This window comes from Elgaria multicarinata, chromosome 3 (assembly GCF_023053635.1).
Source record: "Elgaria multicarinata webbii isolate HBS135686 ecotype San Diego chromosome 3, rElgMul1.1.pri, whole genome shotgun sequence".
Taxonomy (NCBI): Eukaryota; Metazoa; Chordata; class Lepidosauria; order Squamata; family Anguidae; genus Elgaria; species Elgaria multicarinata.
Window position 1 is genome coordinate 45,839,741 of NC_086173.1, and position 19,033 is coordinate 45,858,773.

Below are 19,033 nucleotides of genomic sequence, written 5' to 3' on the forward strand. Positions count from 1 at the left end.
GAATCCCTTGGGGTTGATGTTCCGTTGGCTGCTGATTTATTAGTCCATTGAAGGAACCAACAACAAAGCCTGGCTTTCCATTCTGAGAGTAATTCTGAGAGGGAGGGCAAGGGTTGTCCCCCCATTCTGATCCTAGTCCTTTGCTGGTTGCCATTCCTATCAGGGGCTCTTGTCAGAAGAAGAGCTAGCCCACCTGGAGCAGGCCTCAGCAGTTGCCACAGAGGTCACCAGCTCCATCATGCGGCTGAAGCTGGAGGTGGAAGAGAAGAAGAGAGCCATCACGTTACTACAGACAGCACTGGTGGGTGACTAGAGCCTGAATCGTGGGCAGGTCTGCATGTGCTAGAGAAGGGGGAGACTGTTCACAAGGTGCGGCAGAACCCAGGGTTTAGCTGTGGAATATGGAAAGGTGTATGGATTTTAAGCCTGGGCCACCAAAGAGGCAGAGCCCCACCCTACCTCAGGCTCAGGCTTTCACAGTCCAGTGTGTGAAGCCAGCCTAAACCATGAACATCTGCAGGGGAAGATTTTCTGCCTAAGGTTCAGCAGAAAAGGTTTTCTTCTTTGCTTTTGGGGGGACTGGCTCTGCATAGTCTAGTTTTTGGGCATCCTTGAATTGCACAGGTTATTTCCCCCTGTCCTGGTAGGCTCAGCAACGGGAGCTGACGGTGCGGCATGTCAAAGAGACAGAGAAGGAGCTCAGCCGCCAGCTGGCATTGCAGAGGGAGCAGTACGAGGCAGCTATCCAACGGCACCTAGCCTTCATTGATCAGGTAACCCACCCACCCACCATTTGGCAGATGGGGCCTGCAAAGCTGGAGGTGTTATTCTCATCCCTTCTTGTTTGTAACCTCCTTTCTAGGCTCCTGTACGTGGTTGGCAAATCCACATTTTTAAAGCTTCTGTCAGTGGCAGCTAGCATTTTGATTCAAGGAGCAGCGCTTGCCTAGGAGTGGGAGGGGGCTAATTGCCAGCTGAATAAGGTGGCATCTTAGGATCATGTACTCTCTGATAGTGTGTCAATATACTACATACAATTGCTTTGAATTACTCTCCGTTGCGTTCATCCCTTCAGCTCATTGATGATAAGAAGGTTCTGAGTGAGAAATGTGAAGCTGTGGTGGCTGAATTGAAGCAAGTGGATCAGAAATACACAAAGAAAATTGACCAGATGCAGGAGCAGCATGAACTGGTGAGAAAATTTATTTTTAAAATTTTACTTATTTATGGCCTGAATAATGGCATTAGGAGAGCCGCAGCACAACTAGATAAAGAGTATCTGAATGGTTCGCAACTGGATCTCAGGCAGACCTAGGGGAAGCAAGAAGCAATTTCTGGTGTCTTCTAGAGAATTGTCACCTAATCAGCCGAGAGAATCATGGGAGCCACAAAGTGCAGGGGAGGAAGGAAATGCTAAGGCTTTCTGAAATGTAGAGATTGTGTTTTTCATACAAACGGTCTCATGTAACTGCAGTGGATTTCTGTCTCCTTTAGTTTTCTATACGATGGGGAAGGCCTCCAGCTATGCCAGGAGCAAGCAAATGGAAGCCCTCCAGATGTTTTTGACTACTAGTCTTATAATACCCAGGCAGCATGGGCCGTGGTCAGGAATTATGGGAGTTGTAATCCCAAACATTTGGAGGCACCAAGTTGCCTACTCCTGAACTACACTGTAAGAAACCTGACTAATTTCACCAGAACATTTATTTTGCATGTTGGGTAGCCTACACTTCGTTCCCCTGCTATGGCTAAGTGAGTGATCTAGCTGCTGACACCTAAGGATTATGTGGCTTGATGCATTTAAGCCACTCTGCCTGTTCTCTAGCAAATCGGAGAGTGTTTCCTGCAAAGCATTTTTTAAAGCTGAAATGAGAGACCATATTTGAAATAAAGTGGAGAATCATAACTATGACTTGGAATCTGTAAGTAAGGCTTAGTGCGCTTAAAAATAAATCTGCAACTCAGCCAGATGTCCTGGCGTTGAAGTAGCTATGACAAAGTGTGTTTCTCCAGTCTGGAGGATAGATGTAATGGTCACAGTGAATCCCTCCTGCGTCTGTGGATTCATACTAAAATGACTTGGACAAAACTGCTGGGGGCCACTGGCAGTTCATTCTCTTTTTTCTAGACAGCTGCTTGCATTGAATGAAGCTGGATAAGAATCGGCTAGAGAGCACAGTGCCTAAGGCTAATGCATTTGAGACTGTCTGTCTTCTACGCTGGATATAATGAGTTCACATCAACATGGCTGTTTACAGGAACATTATAATGACAGTGCAATATGAGAGTAAAGACCTTTAACTAAGCAAGAGATGCATTACCATTCTCAAACCAGTGAGTTTATCTTAGATAGGTGCGCAGAATCATTCCCATTCCAACTGCTATTTATCACCTTGGAACATGCTTCAGTAGCAAAAGCCATTAAGTCCCATATTGCAATTGGCCCTTCTTAGAAACAGAACTGAGCCCACCCTGCTGGCTTCATTTTGATTCTAGCTGTAAGTGGCAAGGCAGGTAATCTACTGCCACCCAGAGCTTTGGAATTAGTGAACTGAATGGCCCAGGCCTTCTGTCATGACTTAGTAGCTTATAACACTCACTAAGCAAATATCTTAAACACAGGCTTCCAACAGACATCTGGTTGGCCACTGTGGAAAACATAATGCTGGATTAGATAGGCCTTTGGTCTGATCCAGTTTGGCTGTTCTTACATTCTTAACTGTGGCAATTACTAAAAAGTGTAGCATAGCAGTGGAGGTGGGCAAATGTGGATGCCATGCTGCCATCTTTCTGTAGGATCAGCTGCATCCCAAGGTAGTCAGGACTGTGTCTTTATGGCTTAGCTATCCATGGAGAGGAAACTGCAGACAGCCGTCAGTTCAAGATTTGCATTGGCAAAGCTGCCTTCACCAAGGGGGGCTTCTTTTTGCTTCCTTTTGTTGTGCATTCCTTTGGCACACCCTTCACATCAAAGGTGGGAGGCTGTTAATGCTTGGATTAGCCTTGCTTTGGGAAGCATTTTGAACAGATGGAATAGCTCAGCTCTTCCAGCCGTTAGCATTGGTTGGAAGAAGAAGTGTTCAAGGGATCCATGTCCTAAGGAAACCCCTGTTCTTCCCTCAGCTGCTTCTTTTCACCATTTCCCCAACTCTCTTTTTTATTTCATACTCTTTTCCATTCCCTGTCTCTCAATGCTTCCTCTTTCTCTTTAGGTCTGGCGCACTCTGGGCCCCCTCTGTGAGGTAAACCTTTCCTGTGCATGCACTTCAGCTTCAGCCTTTGCACTTTTCACCTGTCTTGATCCTGTAGGTCCAGCTATTCTTGAATTCTTTAGGTGGTACCAGGCTTATCCCTCCTTTGCAGATACAGGTACTGCAGCTTCAGTCAAAGAGCTGTTCCTTAACATGCTGTAGGTATATGCCTCAGTGGTCATGTCAGATGTCATCCAAGAGTTGGAATCAGTCTTCATCTCCCATCCTCACTGTCCTACTGAACTGCCTTTGGGTGGAGTTGCCTATGAAGCAAAGCAAGCCAACATTTCTCAAGTGCTTTAGCCTACCTTATTGCCTCAATGCATATCTTTTGGAGTGGTTTAGTATCTCCACCCATTCATAAAATCAGTGAAATTTGGACCATGCTAGAGACAGATGATAGGTGAAGGTAGGCAAGGCGACGCACTGTTACGTGGTGTGTATCTACTGTTTTTTCATACTTCATGACAGGGTGGTTTCATTGTAGCACATTGTCAGTATTTAATGAAGATGTGCCTGATCTGTGTCTTGCCTTTTTCTTCTTCTTCACAAACAGGAAATAAAGAAGTTGAAGGAGCTGATGAGTGCCACAGAAAAGATCCGCCGGGAGAAATGGATTGATGAGAAAACCAAGAAGATCAAAGAGATCACTGTTAAAGGTACTCATGGACATCTTTTTGCTAGATTACATTCTTGCACCAGGAACTTCCTTTTCAGTGTAGGCTTAGTGAGACCACAGAACTGACCCCAGTTAGAACTGTTGCATTCCTGCTTGCATTAGATAACAGAATATTGTTCATCAACAGTTTTAAATTTTAAACAAGTCTAAAGCGCCAAATCAGGTCAAAGTAATATCGTCGTTCTTCATAAACAGTTACATTCAGGGTATTGCATCTAACAGACAAAATTATTTCCACAAGCAAAGTTGTGTCCAACAGAAAAAGTTATTACAACAAACTATGTTGTTTAATTTATAAGTCTGCCAGACAAAATTGTTACAACAGGCTACGTTGATATCATGAACAGTTACATTCAACAGATTATTGCAACAAGCTACATTCTTTAATTTGTAAGTTTGCCAGACAAAGTTGTTACAACAAACTGTGTTGTTATATTAAGTTACAACAGACTGTGTTGTTTTGTTTATAGGAATCCGGTATATGTCCCGTTTCGTCCTAGTTATAAACTTCATCAGATGTACATTCTCTAATGTCTGTAAATAAATAAACATTACTTGAATGAACAAAACTTACAGGGTAAACATGCACCACTTTCAAAAAGAAAAACAAATTCCAAACGTGGATACGTAGGGATATATATTAATTATTCCAAGAGTTATCTCTAATTGTTGGTCTAGGCCCTCCGAGGGGAATTCTTTCTGTATGATAAGAGAAATTATTTAGCTAGGATCATTTTTAACAGCTGTGGAAGAGAGTTAGAAAACTCAAACCTTGACCCCGGCTAAAGATTCAGCAACTTCAGACAGCGAGGAAGCAATCCATCAGGTGAACTCACTCAGACTCAATCCATGGTTACTTAGAAGGCTTAAAGGTACAGCTGCTTGGAAATGCTAGTAAGGCAGGTGTAGTATTGTTGGGGCAGATCAATGACCAAACAGATAAATCACTTTCCAAGAAAGAACGTTAGTTCTAAGCTGACATTTAAACCATATGGATGAACTAAATTGAGTTTAAAAATCTATTCAGCTTCCTTTCTTAAGAGAAGGTTGTCATAATCATCCCAATTATATTTGTGGGGATATATTTTATCAATGATCAGGAACTGAAAATCGTCATATCTATGCGCCATTTTGATGAAGTGTTGTACCAGTGGAGTGTCTGCTATTTGGTGTTTTAATTTAGAGCGGTGTTCCACTACACGTGTTCTTATGCTCCGAGAAGTCTTGTCAATGTAAAGGAGTCCACATGGACAAATTATTATATAGATTACCCACTTGGTTGCGCAGTTAGAAAAACGATGTAATTTGAAAAGCTGATTTTCAGTTCCTGGTCATTGATAAAATATATCCCCACAAATATAATTGGGATGATCATGACAACCTTCTCTTAAGAAAGGAAGCTTTCTGTTGGACACAACGTTGCTTGTGGAAATAATTTTATCTGTTAGATGCAATATGCTGAATGTAACTGTTTATGAAGGACGACGATATTACTTTGACCTGATTTGGAGCTTTAGACTTGTTTAAAATTTAAAACTGTTGATAACTGAATATAGTTTATCTTACATTCTTGATAAGCAAATCATTACATGCAGTTGTATGCGTGTACACGCAGTTGTACGCATTCTTTTTTCTGAACTCTGATATCAGCATTTTTGCTTGGAACTGAGATCAAGGTGACCAGGGTACATCCCTGTTAGGTTTATAGGAACTTTCATATCCATATAATTTATAGCCAGCAAGTCTCCGTCATTCACCAGGTCAGCCAGCACTTTCCAACTAGTATAAATGTGTTCAGGAGTGCCAGTTCCCTGTGTCAAGAAAACTATGTGCTGTGGATAAAGGTTGCATGTTTCCATGAAATATTTGATGTGTTTTAGTTGCAGTATTTCCCTTTCTGTGAATTTTAACTGTTTTAGCAAGTGTTAGTATAGGAAGGAGGATGAGGGCTGAGTGGGGTTCCTTGCTGTGGCCAGGGTCCCTGCTATCTGTCTCACAACGGCTTGCACACTTACTTCTTGCTGCCCTCCTCATTCTTTCCTCATTCAGGTCTGGAGCCTGAGATCCAGAAACTCATTGCTAAACACAAGCTGGAAATCAAAAAGCTGAAAGCGCTGCATGAGGCGGAGCTGCTGCAGTCAGATGAGCGGGCTGCCCAGCGCTACGTCCGCCAGGCGGAGGAGCTGAGGGAGATGCTGGAGCACGAGAAGGAAGAGCAGGGGCAACGAGAGAGAGAACTGGCGAGGCAACGGTATGCAGGGGGCAGCGTGGGAGCTCGCATGACCGGTTTATAGGAAGGGATGGGAGGACTGAAGAGGACTCCTGCAGTTTTGCCAGGCAAGGGAGGAGCTGGCAAGGCAAACAGAAGTGGAGAGTGGAACGGCAACAGTGCAGGGAACAGAAGAAGAGGGAGCCTAGGGAAGGGGTGGGCCCAAGGTAGATCCCCAGGTGGACCAACTCCCCTAAGTCTCTGCCAGCATGGCTAAAGGTCAGGAATGCTGGGAGTTGAAGTCCAAAACATCTGGAGATCTACCTTCTGCCCACCCCTAGACTAGGAAAGAGGTGAGGCCCAGAAGCAGGCAGCAGCAGAAAACAAGCTCTTGCATACAGTTTTCCTGCTGGACATTTGGAAGAACCACCGCATCCTGTCACAACCTTACAAAGTGCGTTATTTTATTTTATTTATTGCATTTTTATACCGCCCAATAGCCGAAGCTCCCTGGGCGGTTCACAAAAACTAAAACCATTCAAAGTATAAAACAAACAGTATAAAAACATGATATAAAATACATGTTAAAAAGTGATTCAAAACATACCACACATGATTAAAACCTCTTTAAAACACCCTTAAAACGTTCTAAAATGTTCACTTAGCAAAGGATAACCCAGCTGTAAAAGCTGGGCACTGAATAGGAAACAGTATAGCCTGGCTGCTATTCTTGGCATCAAAGGGTGTAGTGCTATGGGAGAGAGAGAGTGCAGCTAAACAGTACTGTGTGGGCAGCATCTTCTGCAAAACTATTTGTGCACCTGCTCCTCCCTTGACGTTGTTCTTACTGAGGCTGCTTTGTGGCCTCTGTTTCAGGCCTTCTCCTTCCTGCAGCTTCCATGTCTCCCGAGGGAATGCTGGCCCCTCTCTTCTATAGTAGGTCTCATGGCTGAGTTTTTAAAATGACTTTTGGTATCGCGCAAAGGGACTGTCTGTCCTCTTCCGTTTTCTCCCAGCAGAGGAAATCATTGGCCTCGCTGCTTCCCCCTAAACGCTGGGCCAAGCCAAGGCGACAGCTCCCTTGGTAGGACCCTCTCTGAAAGAGTCCCTCCACACAGGTATGAGAAGCAGCTGGAGCAGGAGGAACAGGCTCTGCAGCAGCAGCGGCGCCGGCTGCACAATGAGGTGGCTGAGGAGAAAGAGAGACTCAATCAGCAGGCGGCCAGGTGAGAGAAGGCATGTTGGGGTCAAAGCTGGTGGGTGTGTAAACCCTGATGGCTTGGTCGTGCAGTGCAGCCTATAGAGAAAGGACTCCCAAGGTGCAGGAATTGCATGAGGTAATCCCAACATGAACAAATCTCTAGTCCCATACCTAGAGTGTACGGTTTACATCATCAGCATCTCGTACTTAGCGCTTAAGTTACCAGCTAAGACTGGAACAGCTCTTTCCACCGACAGTGGGATTTTTATCCACATGACGAGGATTTGCTGATGCGACTTACACTATAGCAAAGTATTTCAAATTACTAGAAACGCTATGGCTCGTTTCATTGAGGAGTGCTACTTCACCACCACCCTTCAGTCATATGTAATTTGCCTATCCTGGGAAAATTGCTCAGAACAGACTGAAACCTCTGATTTCCTCCATTTCTCCAGAGAGGTGGTGTTTGACTTGCTCACTGGGGGTTATTGGTTCTATGGTATTGATCTCTGCTCCACAGGCAGAGGGCTGAGCTGGAGGACCTGCGGCGGCAACTGGAAGAGAACAGCTGTGTTGTCACCAAAGCTTTGAAGGAGGAGTACGAGAAAGGGAAGGAGGAGCAGGAGCGGCGCCATCAGGTCTTTGTTATTCAAGAACCTTGGGGATTTTTGCACCATTTTGTCAGATACCCTCTTGCTTACCAGTAGCTGGGCATGGTGGTGGTGGTGGTGGTGGTGGTGGTGGTGGTGGTAGGGGAGTGCTTCATTTGATCATTTGTCTGGCTTCAACCGTTGAAACTCCCTTAACATAGTAACTAGATTTTGAGTTCCTGTTGGCCAAAGAGCCTCTCCTGCCCCCACAAAAAGTTCCACGTTACATGTACTTATAGTGCCTTCATCATAGCCTGTTGGACTTGGACAGCTTCCCACATAGGAAGGATATCACATTGTACAGGACAGGAATGTGCTAGCTCTTCTCGGGCTCACACCTGTTGAGGAAATGAATAGGGCTGTGTAGTATAGGCCAACAGAATATCTCTTTTCCCCATAGTCAACACTTTCCATTTGAATACTGATTGGTTTGAGAGTTGATAACCCAATTGTGTTGGCGACCTCAGATTTAGGCAACATGTTTCACTGGAGGACTAGAATGGAATTGCATTCTGCTCCTCATCCTGTTGGATGAGGGGCTGCAGATTGAAGGTGAGGTCACAGACAAACAGACAAAGAGCTCAGTGTGTTACCAGTCATCCCAGCCACGGAATCCATGTGGCTATAAAGAATGTGATCCCACAAAACGGAGTCTGGAGACAGATCGTTGTTTTTAAGATAGTTGAAGGTGACATGACAGAGGCCCCATTTCCTAATCCCATTTTGTTGTTGTTGTTCTATCATTTCTGGTCAAGCAGGTTTTATAGAATATAAGGGCAGTTGCTGTCTCACAGCGCTATTTGCTCTGGCAGGGAAAACTGTTTCCAGCTTTAAAAAAACTGTCTCCAGAATCCGTGCTCTAGCCCCCAGTAACTGCAAGCTAAGGCTGTCCTCACTTAAACCCATGCAAAGCAGCAAGGTGTAATGAGCCTGGTTTACTACTCTATCCTCCCATCGATAAGAGGGCTCTATACTAAATGCATGGTAATTTCATCCCTCTTTTGAGCATCCATTTAGTATTCACACTGGCCTATTCATGTGCTCCTCTGACCTGCATGTTCTGGTCCAAGATTTTCATCAGCTTTAGTGTATTGGATATTTGAAGGAGGCAGTGGGGCCTGCTCCTCTATTCTGCTCCTCCTCCTCTTCCTCCTCCTCTTCCTCACTGTCCTCCTTTCTTTTTCCTCAAGGCAGAAGTGCAGGCCCTGAAAGTGCGTCTAGAGATAGAAAAGCAGGCCTGGGAGGCCAACTACTTAAAGAAGGAGGTAATCTTCCTAGTTTCCCTTTTCTAGCCACACTTTCACTATCCCTTGGTTGCTCAAATGAAACTTACCTGGTCTCTCCTGCATTGTCTTCAGGAGGCCTGGCTCCACACACGGGAGCGAGAATTGAGAGAAGAAGTGCGGAAAGAGAGGGACAAGGAGATCGAATTGGTCATCCAGCGGCTAGAAGCTGACATGTCCTCTGCCAAGGAGGAGTGTGAGAGAGCCACAGAGAACAGGTAAAGTGCTGGTGTTACTCTGGTGAGAGATGGTTGCCAAGGTTTATAGCATTGTGCGTTAAAGTGCCTTCTGCATTTTGGCTCAAGCCCTTTCTAAACCAGCCTAATTCTGTTTCTCACTGTGGGCCTTGGAATGCAGTTGTACAAGGCTTCACAGGCAAGAAGTAGTGCTAGCTAGATGTGTGTATCTGCACAGTTTGCACACACACATTTGGTTACTTGGATTTTGAAGGAAGTCTTGGTTTCCTTGTGGGAAGGAGTACTTTAAACTATCAGTGGCTGCTGCTCAACTGGAGGAGAGAGTACAGATTTCCTCCTGTGTTTTTGTAGTTGACCCTTAGCGTGCCCTACTCTTTTTTTATTGCTCTCCATGAAAATCAGCTGCTTGAAGCAACAGGTAACTCTCATGACCAGAGAGCCCTGGCTATGGGGGCGGTATATAAGTGTAATTAATAATAACAACAACAACAACAACAACAACAACAACAACGTTACAGGTGGCATTACCAGTATTCTATTGTGACTTGGTGCTTCCTGTCTTCAGACTAGAGTGCACTGACTTAGGCCTTTGCTAGACCTACCTTAAAATCCGGGAAAGAGGAGGGGAGAGCCCACGATGCAACTATCGCGGGCTGTCACCCTAGTCTAGACGTCAGGTGCGATGAGTTAAAGGAAAGACCCATCGCGTCCGTCATTTTTTTTAAAGCTGTGCAGGAGCGCATGAACGACGAAAGGTAGGTTGTTGTTGTTTTTCTAAAAAAAAAATTCCTCGCTCCCCCCACCCTGCCCCTGATGGGTGCAGCGCTCCTGGGGAGCGCTGCGCCCTGTGTGAGGCTTCTCCAGTAATTGCGCGGGGCTGGGAAAAGCTGCGGAATGGGCTACACGCTCACGGTCTCGGGCTCAGCCTGAGACTGTGGGAAAATTAGGCTGAAAGTGGTGGGCTATATCCCGGGGCCAGGGAGGGTTAATCCCTCCCTGAGCCTGAGATCCCCTGTGCATCATCTAGATGCACAGGGGCGATCCTGGGTATCAGCCCGGGATATAGCCTGGTCTAGCAATGGCGTTAGTTTCTTGCTTCTGATGTACTCATAGCCTTGGGAGATGGTTAGAACCAGTATGTGCTGTAGACCAGCCTTCCCCAACCTGATGCCCTCTAGACGTTTTGCACTTCAACTTCCATCAGTCCCAGCCAGTATGGCCAATGGGCAGAAATCTTGGGAGTTGTAGTCCAGAACATCTGGAGGGCACCAGGTTGAGGGAGGTGCTAAACAGTCTGCAGTGTCTGTATCTGGCCCTATAAAGGCACTGAGGTATATGTGTTTCTTAGTCTGAAGGCTGGTACAGAACTTTATGCAAACCAGGTCTGCGAAACACACTTCTTTCATGGTGACATGATAAAAATTGTAAAGCAACACTGTGGGAGCTGAGCTTCAAACTGACTCCTGTGAAGCCCAGGTACTTTTTTATCTGTATGGTTATGCATTTGGAGAATGGATGCCCAGAGAAATAACTGGTGGAATTCATAGCGGAGATTGCATCTTTTTAGGCTTCTGGCTACTGCTTTAAATACTAAGCCTTGTGCAGAGGGGTTTGCCTCTGGCTGTTTTTGCATCATGCGTGATGATGTGGCTGCTGGTTCCTATGCATTACTTACTTGAATTCATTCCCACAGTGCCAGTGGAGCTCTTCCAGGTGGTCCAGGGGCTGCTAACACCCTCCCAAGCAAATGGGTCCCTGTCCCTGTCGAGGACTCGCTGTGACCTTTTTGCATCGCACTTTGAGGACAAAATTGCTTCTCTCTGCAGCAAGCTTGACACTGTTGTTAGTGCAGCTCCAGTTGAGGTGTCTGATGCCATCATCTACCCGATTTTGTGGGATCAGCTCCAGTTATTGCGGCCTGATGATGTGGACAAGGTGCTTGCAGCAATGCGATCAACCACTTGCAGTCTCGATCCCTGTCCCTCCTGTCTTATAAAAGCAAGTTGAGGGGAGGGGGTTGACTGGGTGGGTTCAGGGGTTGATAAATGCTGTCTTTAAGCAGGGGTGGTCCCTGCTGTCCTTAAGGAGGCAGTAGTACAACCACTCCTGAAGCAGCCCACCCTGGACCCGATGGTACTAGACAACTACCGCCCAGTCGCAAACACCCCCTTTTTACGAAAGGTACTTGAGAGGGTTGTGGCGGAGCAACTACAGGTACTCTTGGAGGATACTGATTATCTAGACCCATTCCAGTCTGGGTTTCGATCTGGTTATGGGACTGAATCAGCCTTGGTCACCCTGATGGATGACCGACCTTTATCGAGAGAGGGACAGGGAGATTGCAACCCTGTTAATCCTGCTCGATCTCTCATCGGCTTTTGATACCATCGACCATGGTATCCTCCTGGATCGACTCCGTGGGATGGGCATTGGAGGCACTGTGCTACAGTGGTTCCGATCCTACCTAAGGGGTCATTTTCAGAAGTAGCATTGGGTGACCACTCCTCGGCCCCTTGGCAATTGAGCTATGGAGTGCTGCAGGGCACCATCTTGTCCCCAATATTATTAACATCTATATGAAGCTGTTGGGAGCGGTCATTAGGGGATTTGGAGCTAAATGCCATCAATATGCTGATGACATGCAGTTCTATCTCCCTGTGACAACTGAATCAGGTGAGGCTGTGCAGGTCCTGGACCAGTGCCTAGACTCAGTAATGAGCTGGATGAGGGCCAGTAAACTGAAACTGAATCCTGGCAAGACGGAAGTCCTGTGGGTGAGTGGTTCCTGAGTCTGGGAGACAGGCTCATTGCCTGTTCTGGATGGGGTTGCACTCCTTCTGAAAGATCAGGTTTGTAGTTTGGGGTACTCTTAGATCCATCTCTGTTGCTGGAGGCTCAAGTAGCCGCCACGGCTCGGAGTGCCTTTTACCATCTTCGGTTGGTTCACCAACTGCGGCCTCTCCTGGACAGGGATAGCTTGACCATGGTGGTACAGGTGTTGGTAACCTCAAGATTGGATTACTGCAATGCTCTTTTAAGGCTGCCCTTGAAGCTGCTCCGGAAGCTGGAGCTAGTGCAGAATGCTGCAGCTCGGCTGTTGTCTGCAGCTGCCCCTTTCCAACATGTAACTTATCTGCTGAGGGAACTGCCCTGGCTTCCTATTTGCTACCAGGCCAGGTTTAAGGTTCTTGTACTTGTGTACAAAGCCCGAAACAACTTGGGACCAGGATACCTGAGAGAGCGCCTTCTCCCTGACCAACCTGCCCGGTCACTGAGGTCATCCGAGGGCCTGCTCCTGGTGGTTCCACCTAAATCCATCCTCCGATTGGAGTCCACCAGGGGAAGAGCCTTCAGCGTGGCGGCGCCCCTCCTGTGGAATTCCCTGCCTCTGGACGGTCAGGCAGGCGCCAACTTTGTATTCCTTTCAGTGCCTCCTGAAAATGTCATTGTTCCGGGAAGCTTTTCCTTAATGGCCAGCCACAGTTTATGGTTCACTTTTCATTTTGCTTCTTTTAAAAATCTATTTTAAGATGTTTTATTCTGTTTTTATTTTATCTTATCTTGTACACTGCTCCGAAATTTTGAATGGGGAACAGTATATAAATATTATAAATAAATAAATAAATAAAATAAGTCTATTAGAAGAAGTGGAGGCATGACAAGACAAATCCTGTTGCAATTTTACCTGGAAGGAGCAGAGGGAAAAAGTGACTTTTATAAGCTTCTTTAAACAGATCCAAATCGGGTTGTGGATACAACCTTAAAGCCTCTCCCATGGTAAATCCTAAAAAAAGAGAGAGAGAGAGAGAGAGAGAATGTTGCTCAGTCTAGTGCCAGACCACAGATCTGAGCCCAGCAACATAGCAGCTGTGCCATTGGTATTTCCTACAATCACCACCTTCATCAAATGTATTTATTTATTTAAAACATTTCTATCCCGCCCTATATCAATAAGATCTCAGGGCGGCATACAGATAAAAGCATACAGTATAAAATGCTATCGGGAGCCATATTATGCCAAAAGAAGTCCCCCGACAAAACTGGGAATCAATCCCAGGTCCCTGCTTAGGACTTAGTCTTGAGGTCTTTCCTCTCTCTACGCAGAGTAAAGAGGGTGCGGGATAAATATGAAGCAGAGCTGCAGGAACTGGAGCGGTCAGAACGCAAGCTCCAAGGGCGCTGCAATGAACTGAAGGGCCGGCTGTCGGAGGCGGAGGGCCAGGCGCTTCACCTGCAGGGGCTGCTGCGGCAGAAGGAGCAGGAGGCAGAGGATATCCGAAAGGTAGGTGCATCACGGAGAAGGGAGAGCCGTGGGTGGCCAATGACTTATTCCTGCTCTGGCAAGTTCCTCTTTGGAGCTTCTCTTGAAAGCTTGTGAAAGTAAGGGAGGTAAAGAGGAATTCCAGGCGGCCCCCACCACAAGCAGTTCAGTAGAGCGCATGGGAGAGGTGGATGAGCCCCTCTCTTTGCATAAGCTGCAGAACCTGGGAATCCAGCTGGATTTTCAGGATTAGAGAGACCTAAGAGAAAAAATGTTTAGGAATTGGAGGAGGGCAGTATGTGCATTGACTTCTTTGAAGCCCCAATTTTCTCTCCTTACAAATCTTTTATTTATTTATTTATTTATTTATTTATTTATTACATTTTTATACCGCCCAATAGCCGAAGCTCTCTGGGCGGTTCACAAAAATTAAAACCACAGTAAAACACCCAACAGTTTAAAACACAATTACGAAATACAGTATAAAAAGTGCAACCAGGATAAAACCACACAGCAAAGTTGATATAGGATTAAAATACAGAGTTAAAACAGTAAAATTTAAATTTAAGTTAAAATTAAGTGTTAAAATACTGAGTGAATAAAAAGGTCTTCAGCTGGCGACGAAAGCAGTACAGTGTAGGCGCCAAGCGGACCTCTCTGGGGAGCTCGTTCCACAACCGGGGTGCCACAGCGGAGAAAGCCCTCCTCCTAGTAGCCACCTGCTACTAGGCAAAAATCTTTTGCCTATCTGGAGCCTGAAGTCCATCTTTCTCTGTGCTTGCCATAACAGGTGAGGGACCAACTAGCTCAAGAACGCAGCAGCCTTTCTGAAGTAATCCGGCAGGAGTTTGCGGACCGGCTAGTGAGCACAGAGGAGGAGAACAAGCGGCTCAAGGCAGAGATGGCTGAACTTCGTGCCCGCCAACGCTTGGAACTGGACAGAGTGACACGGGACAAAGAGCAGGAGCTGGAGGAAGTGCATAAAAGGTGAGAATTGCACTCACCTTCTGGGTTGGAGTTCACATCAGACCTGGAATGATGCTGGAGCCATGAGTTGGCTTATCTCGAATAACTTTTGTGGCCATTGCCATTCCCCCTTTTTAAAGCTTTCTTTATAGCTTAAGAAGGCTATAAAGACTGATCTCTTCCGGCAGGCCTACCCAGTTGAATTTTAAGATGCCATTTAATACTGTGCTGCTTTTAATAACGTATTAGTTTTAAATCAATTATATGTATTTTATGGCATTTGCATTTGTGTTGTACCCACCTCGATCCAGAGGGAGAGGCGGGTAACAAATTATCATCATCATCATCATCCAAGACAAATGCACAAGGCATAAGCTCTGGAATGGGTACTTTGGCAGCTTTGCTGAGATGCAAACTTGTCAAGTGATTCTGCTTTGGTGTTACAGCAAGCAGCTGCATGCTCTAGCAGCTTCTGCTTTTACTTGCTGTGGTGGTGTATACTATACACTTCAAAACAACTACAAAAAAGAGGGGGGGGACTAGTAGTGGTGCCCCAATGGAATCCATCAGCTAGAAGACCAATGTGCGTGTGGGGATTGGACTTGTAGGCATGTTCACTGTGTGAACAGAGTGCTGGACTAGATAAACCCTTGGTCTGATCCAGCATGACTCTTCTTATGTTCCTAACTTGATTACTGAGAAAATATCTTTTCAAATCAAAATATGGCAATTGGTAAGACTCTTGAGTGGCCCTGTTCAGAAGACACCTTAAACCATGACTTTAACCATAGTGGTTAAGCCAAAAAGCCAGGCAATGTTCAGAAGACACCTTAGACCACGGCTTTAACCACGTTGAATAAAGCTTTTTGTTTTATTGATAACTGGCAAATAGAGGGAGAAAATGTGGAGGCAGTGACAGACTTTGTATTTCTGGGCGCAAAGATTACTGCAGACGCTGACTGCAGCCAGGAAATCAGAAGACGTTTACTTCTTGGGAGGAGAGCAATGACAGATCTTGATAAAATAGTTAAGAGCAGAGACACCACACTGACAACAAAGGTCCGCATAGTTAAAGCAATGGTATTCCCCGTAGTAACCTATGGCTGCGAGAGCTGGACCATAAGGAAGGCTGAGCGAAGGAAGATAGATGCTTTTGAACTGTGGTGTTGGAGGGAAATTCTGAGAGTGCCTTGGACTGCAAGAAGATCAAACCAGTCCATACTCCAGGAAATAAAGCCAGACCGCTCACTTGAGGGAATGGTATTAAAGGCAAAACTGAAGTACTTTGGCCACATAATGAGAAGACAGGATACCCTGGAGAAGAGGCTGATGCTAGGGAAAGTGGAAGGCAAAAGGAAGAGGGGCTGACCAAGGGCAAGATGGACGGATGATATTCTGGAGGTGACGGATTTGACCTTGGGGGAGCTGGGGGTGGCGACAGCCGACAGAAAGCTCTGGCGTGGGCTGGTCCATGAAGTCACGAAGAGCCGGAAACGACTGAACGAATAAACAACAAAGGGTCTGTTTACACAGATTATTGAAAATGTATAGTTGGGAGCAGGACCTGCCATTGCAGTCCTGTTCCCACCACCACCACTGAATATGACCACCACTGATTATCTGGAAAGGGCTAAGCACTACTTGAGGCCAAAGCAGAGGCAGTATTGTCTTCCCAGAACTAGGAACACTGTCTTCTTCTTCTCTCCGCCTCCACCCTCAGCCTCTCATGTGGCAGCTGTGCATGAAGGTTACAGTAAGTCTAAGCACCTGGATCTCACTCTCACTTCATTTTCTCTGTAGAGTGAAGACAGCAATTGTGAAGAAAGAGGAGGCCGTGAACAGCCTTCGGAAGCAGTATGAGGTGAGCTTTTCTGAGGGCTGCCACCATCAATGCAAAGAAGAAAAGCCAAGTGGGAAGAATAATGATGTTTTTGCCTGGGACCTAAGAAAACAAATGAAGTGAGGCATAGTGGGGCTAGCCCGGTGCTTACTGGGGTGAAACTGGCTGCTGAGTCACAGAGCTTTTTTACAAGAGGCATTTATTTTGTGCTTGTCATTCCTTAAGGTTGTTGTGACGTTCCATTTTCACTTCTGATTTTTAAGAGCACTTTACCAGATTTTTTTTTTTAGAGTGGGGGAAATGGAGTATTATTTGTGAAAGCGAAAGAAAACATATTTTTCTACTTATATAATTGTAATATTCTGTTATAGGACAGTGCAAATTATAGACCAAATAGGGAAGGCAAAGCTCTTTATGTAGAGCTCAGATCTCAATTCTGCGATGAAGCCAAATGTAGGTAAAGCGGATTAACAACCTCATGTGGAAAAGCTCATAATTATACATGATTTAGGAAGTGGGTGCGACAACCTCATCCCTGAAAAGAGCCTGTCAAGGGCGGACAGGATGAAGCCCTTATAAGAGGAATTATTCCTCTGACTCCTGCAAAAGGTCAAGATCAGAGGCAATCCGAAGTTTGGGGGCGAGGTCTGTAGAGTTTGGTTTTGCCAGTACTGCTGTTGCTTCTGTAAATATGTTTGTAATTCTTCCAGTTGTGAGGCCTGATAGCTAAATTTATTTGAATTTGTAATTTCTGGAAGATCTGAATTGATCATAAATCCGGCTGATCTTAAACCCATTGTCCTTTGCAAGACTCAGGCCCTGTGGACCCTATGGGGAGAGGGAAGGGAGATACTGAAGCAGGAGAACTGCTTCCCTTTTTTAAAAGAACAAAAAGCAAAACAAAACAAAAAAAGCCCCATTTCTCAACAATTAGAATAATTTTGGATGTGTTCATTGTATTTAATTGTCCTATATGTGTAGATTCACATTTATATATACATAATGTGTGTGTGACAGACAGAGCTTTTGTAAATACTTAGAAAATACTAGTTAGCTTCCATTAACGTTTTCCATTACTTCTTCATAAGACAGACTCTGGTCAGTTTCTATCACGGCTTAATATTTAGGGGTTTTTTTTGCATTTCCCCATATCTTACAAGGATCTCAGATTATCCTTTCCACAAAACAGTTTTACTTCTGCCAATTCTAGTTTGGATCATTGGAGGATAAAATAACAAATAATGTTTTGTATACTTGCTCTGGATGATCTTCTGAATAAAATGCAAGGTCTTTCCTTCTGTGTAAAACCAGTGGCCGGACTGGCATTCTGTCTCTAGCAATAGCCAGACGTGGATATTTTGGAGGAGAAAATGGGAGATCTTGGTTAATAGGTCTCATCCTCTCTGATGTGTAAGGCTACTTTAGAGATAGTAGAATCCTTTCACTCCCTCAGTGGTGCTTCTTGAACTGAGTTTTTGTTGTTGTTGCAGGCTGCCATGAAGAGGGCAGATCACCTGGAGGCCCTCTTGGAGCAACAGCGTAAGCAGCTCCTAGCAGCCAAGTAGCCGCTGTGCAGACACCAGTAGCCCGGGCAAGGGCAGAGCCAAGTGATCGTGCTCAACAAAAGCTTGTTGTGGTCCACAGAGACTAAGATAAAATGAACACTAATCTGTATGTGAGTGGGGAGAGATTCTTTCCCTCCCTCGTTTTTATTTTTTTATTTTTTAACTTGTTCTCTTACTTATGCCTGAGATCTGACCTCTTTCTTGTACAAGGAACCTGGGTGATATTCCAGTTCTTGCCAATGTATTTTAACAGTAAAATCCAGCTGATTTGTAAGATGGCTGTCTAGCAATGATTTTCTCCCTTTGAGGACCACACTCTGTTCTCTGGTGAAGTGAGTCACTCCAGCTCAAAAGGTGCCTGTCAGCTGGTTCTTGACCCTGCATTGTTCACCCTTGATTTGCCTGGACTTGCCAGGTGCCACTACATTAAAACCCTGATGATCTTTAGTCCACAATTATTATTTTTTAATATTTTGGTACAAACCCTGACATCTGGCAAACCCCACCACACCCGTGGATCATAATGTATGTGTGTCCTCTTTGCACCCTATAAAAGAGGAACAAGTATCTCATAAGGACAATGAGCTTATGATCTTCTCCCATTGTCTTAGACCTCCTCCTCAAAAAAAATTCCTTTGGAATACCCACTGTATGGGACAGGGATGGGGAGATGCTCATCAGAATATATAAGACTGGGATAAAATTATCTTTTCAAGTCAAATCAGTGACTTCTTAGTGGTCTGTTTCATTTACACCATGCTAATTGGAGGAAGCAATTCTCTTCCATTTGTGATTTATTGGGAGAATGAAAGACACTTCAGGCTCCTGAGTTCTACGTTGTTCTAAAGAATTGCTGTGTTCTTGACATTCCAACTAGCATCTCCTATAATCAAAGAAATCAATGGCTTCTTTAAGTGTTCTTTCAATTCAA

At 45.2% G+C, this 19,033-nt stretch overlaps 1 protein-coding gene across 7 annotated transcripts in view; it reads left to right on the plus strand.

Annotated features, from left to right (window-relative positions):
• Positions 1-18,823, plus strand: part of CEP131 (centrosomal protein 131) — a 37,067-nt gene extending 18,244 nt beyond the window's left edge. For 6 of the 7 annotated variants that reach the window (XM_063120101.1, XM_063120102.1, XM_063120098.1 and 3 more), the window contains 14 exons: positions 164-301; positions 648-773; positions 1,076-1,192; positions 3,213-3,242; positions 3,808-3,910; positions 5,980-6,181; positions 7,258-7,365; positions 7,861-7,978; positions 9,181-9,255; positions 9,349-9,491; positions 13,575-13,752; positions 14,522-14,718; positions 16,498-16,558; positions 18,028-18,823. In XM_063120101.1, the coding sequence (XP_062976171.1) occupies positions 164-301; positions 648-773; positions 1,076-1,192; positions 3,213-3,242; positions 3,808-3,910; positions 5,980-6,181; positions 7,258-7,365; positions 7,861-7,978; positions 9,181-9,255; positions 9,349-9,491; positions 13,575-13,752; positions 14,522-14,718; positions 16,498-16,558; positions 18,028-18,102 (1,671 nt within the window). In that variant the 3' untranslated portion in view covers positions 18,103-18,823. The remainder of the gene's footprint in view (positions 1-163; positions 302-647; positions 774-1,075; positions 1,193-3,212; positions 3,243-3,807; positions 3,911-5,979; positions 6,182-7,257; positions 7,366-7,860; positions 7,979-9,180; positions 9,256-9,348; positions 9,492-13,574; positions 13,753-14,521; positions 14,719-16,497; positions 16,559-18,027) is intronic. The other variant, XM_063120103.1, reaches the window with a different exon arrangement.
• The last annotated feature ends 210 nt before the right edge of the window (positions 18,824-19,033 follow it).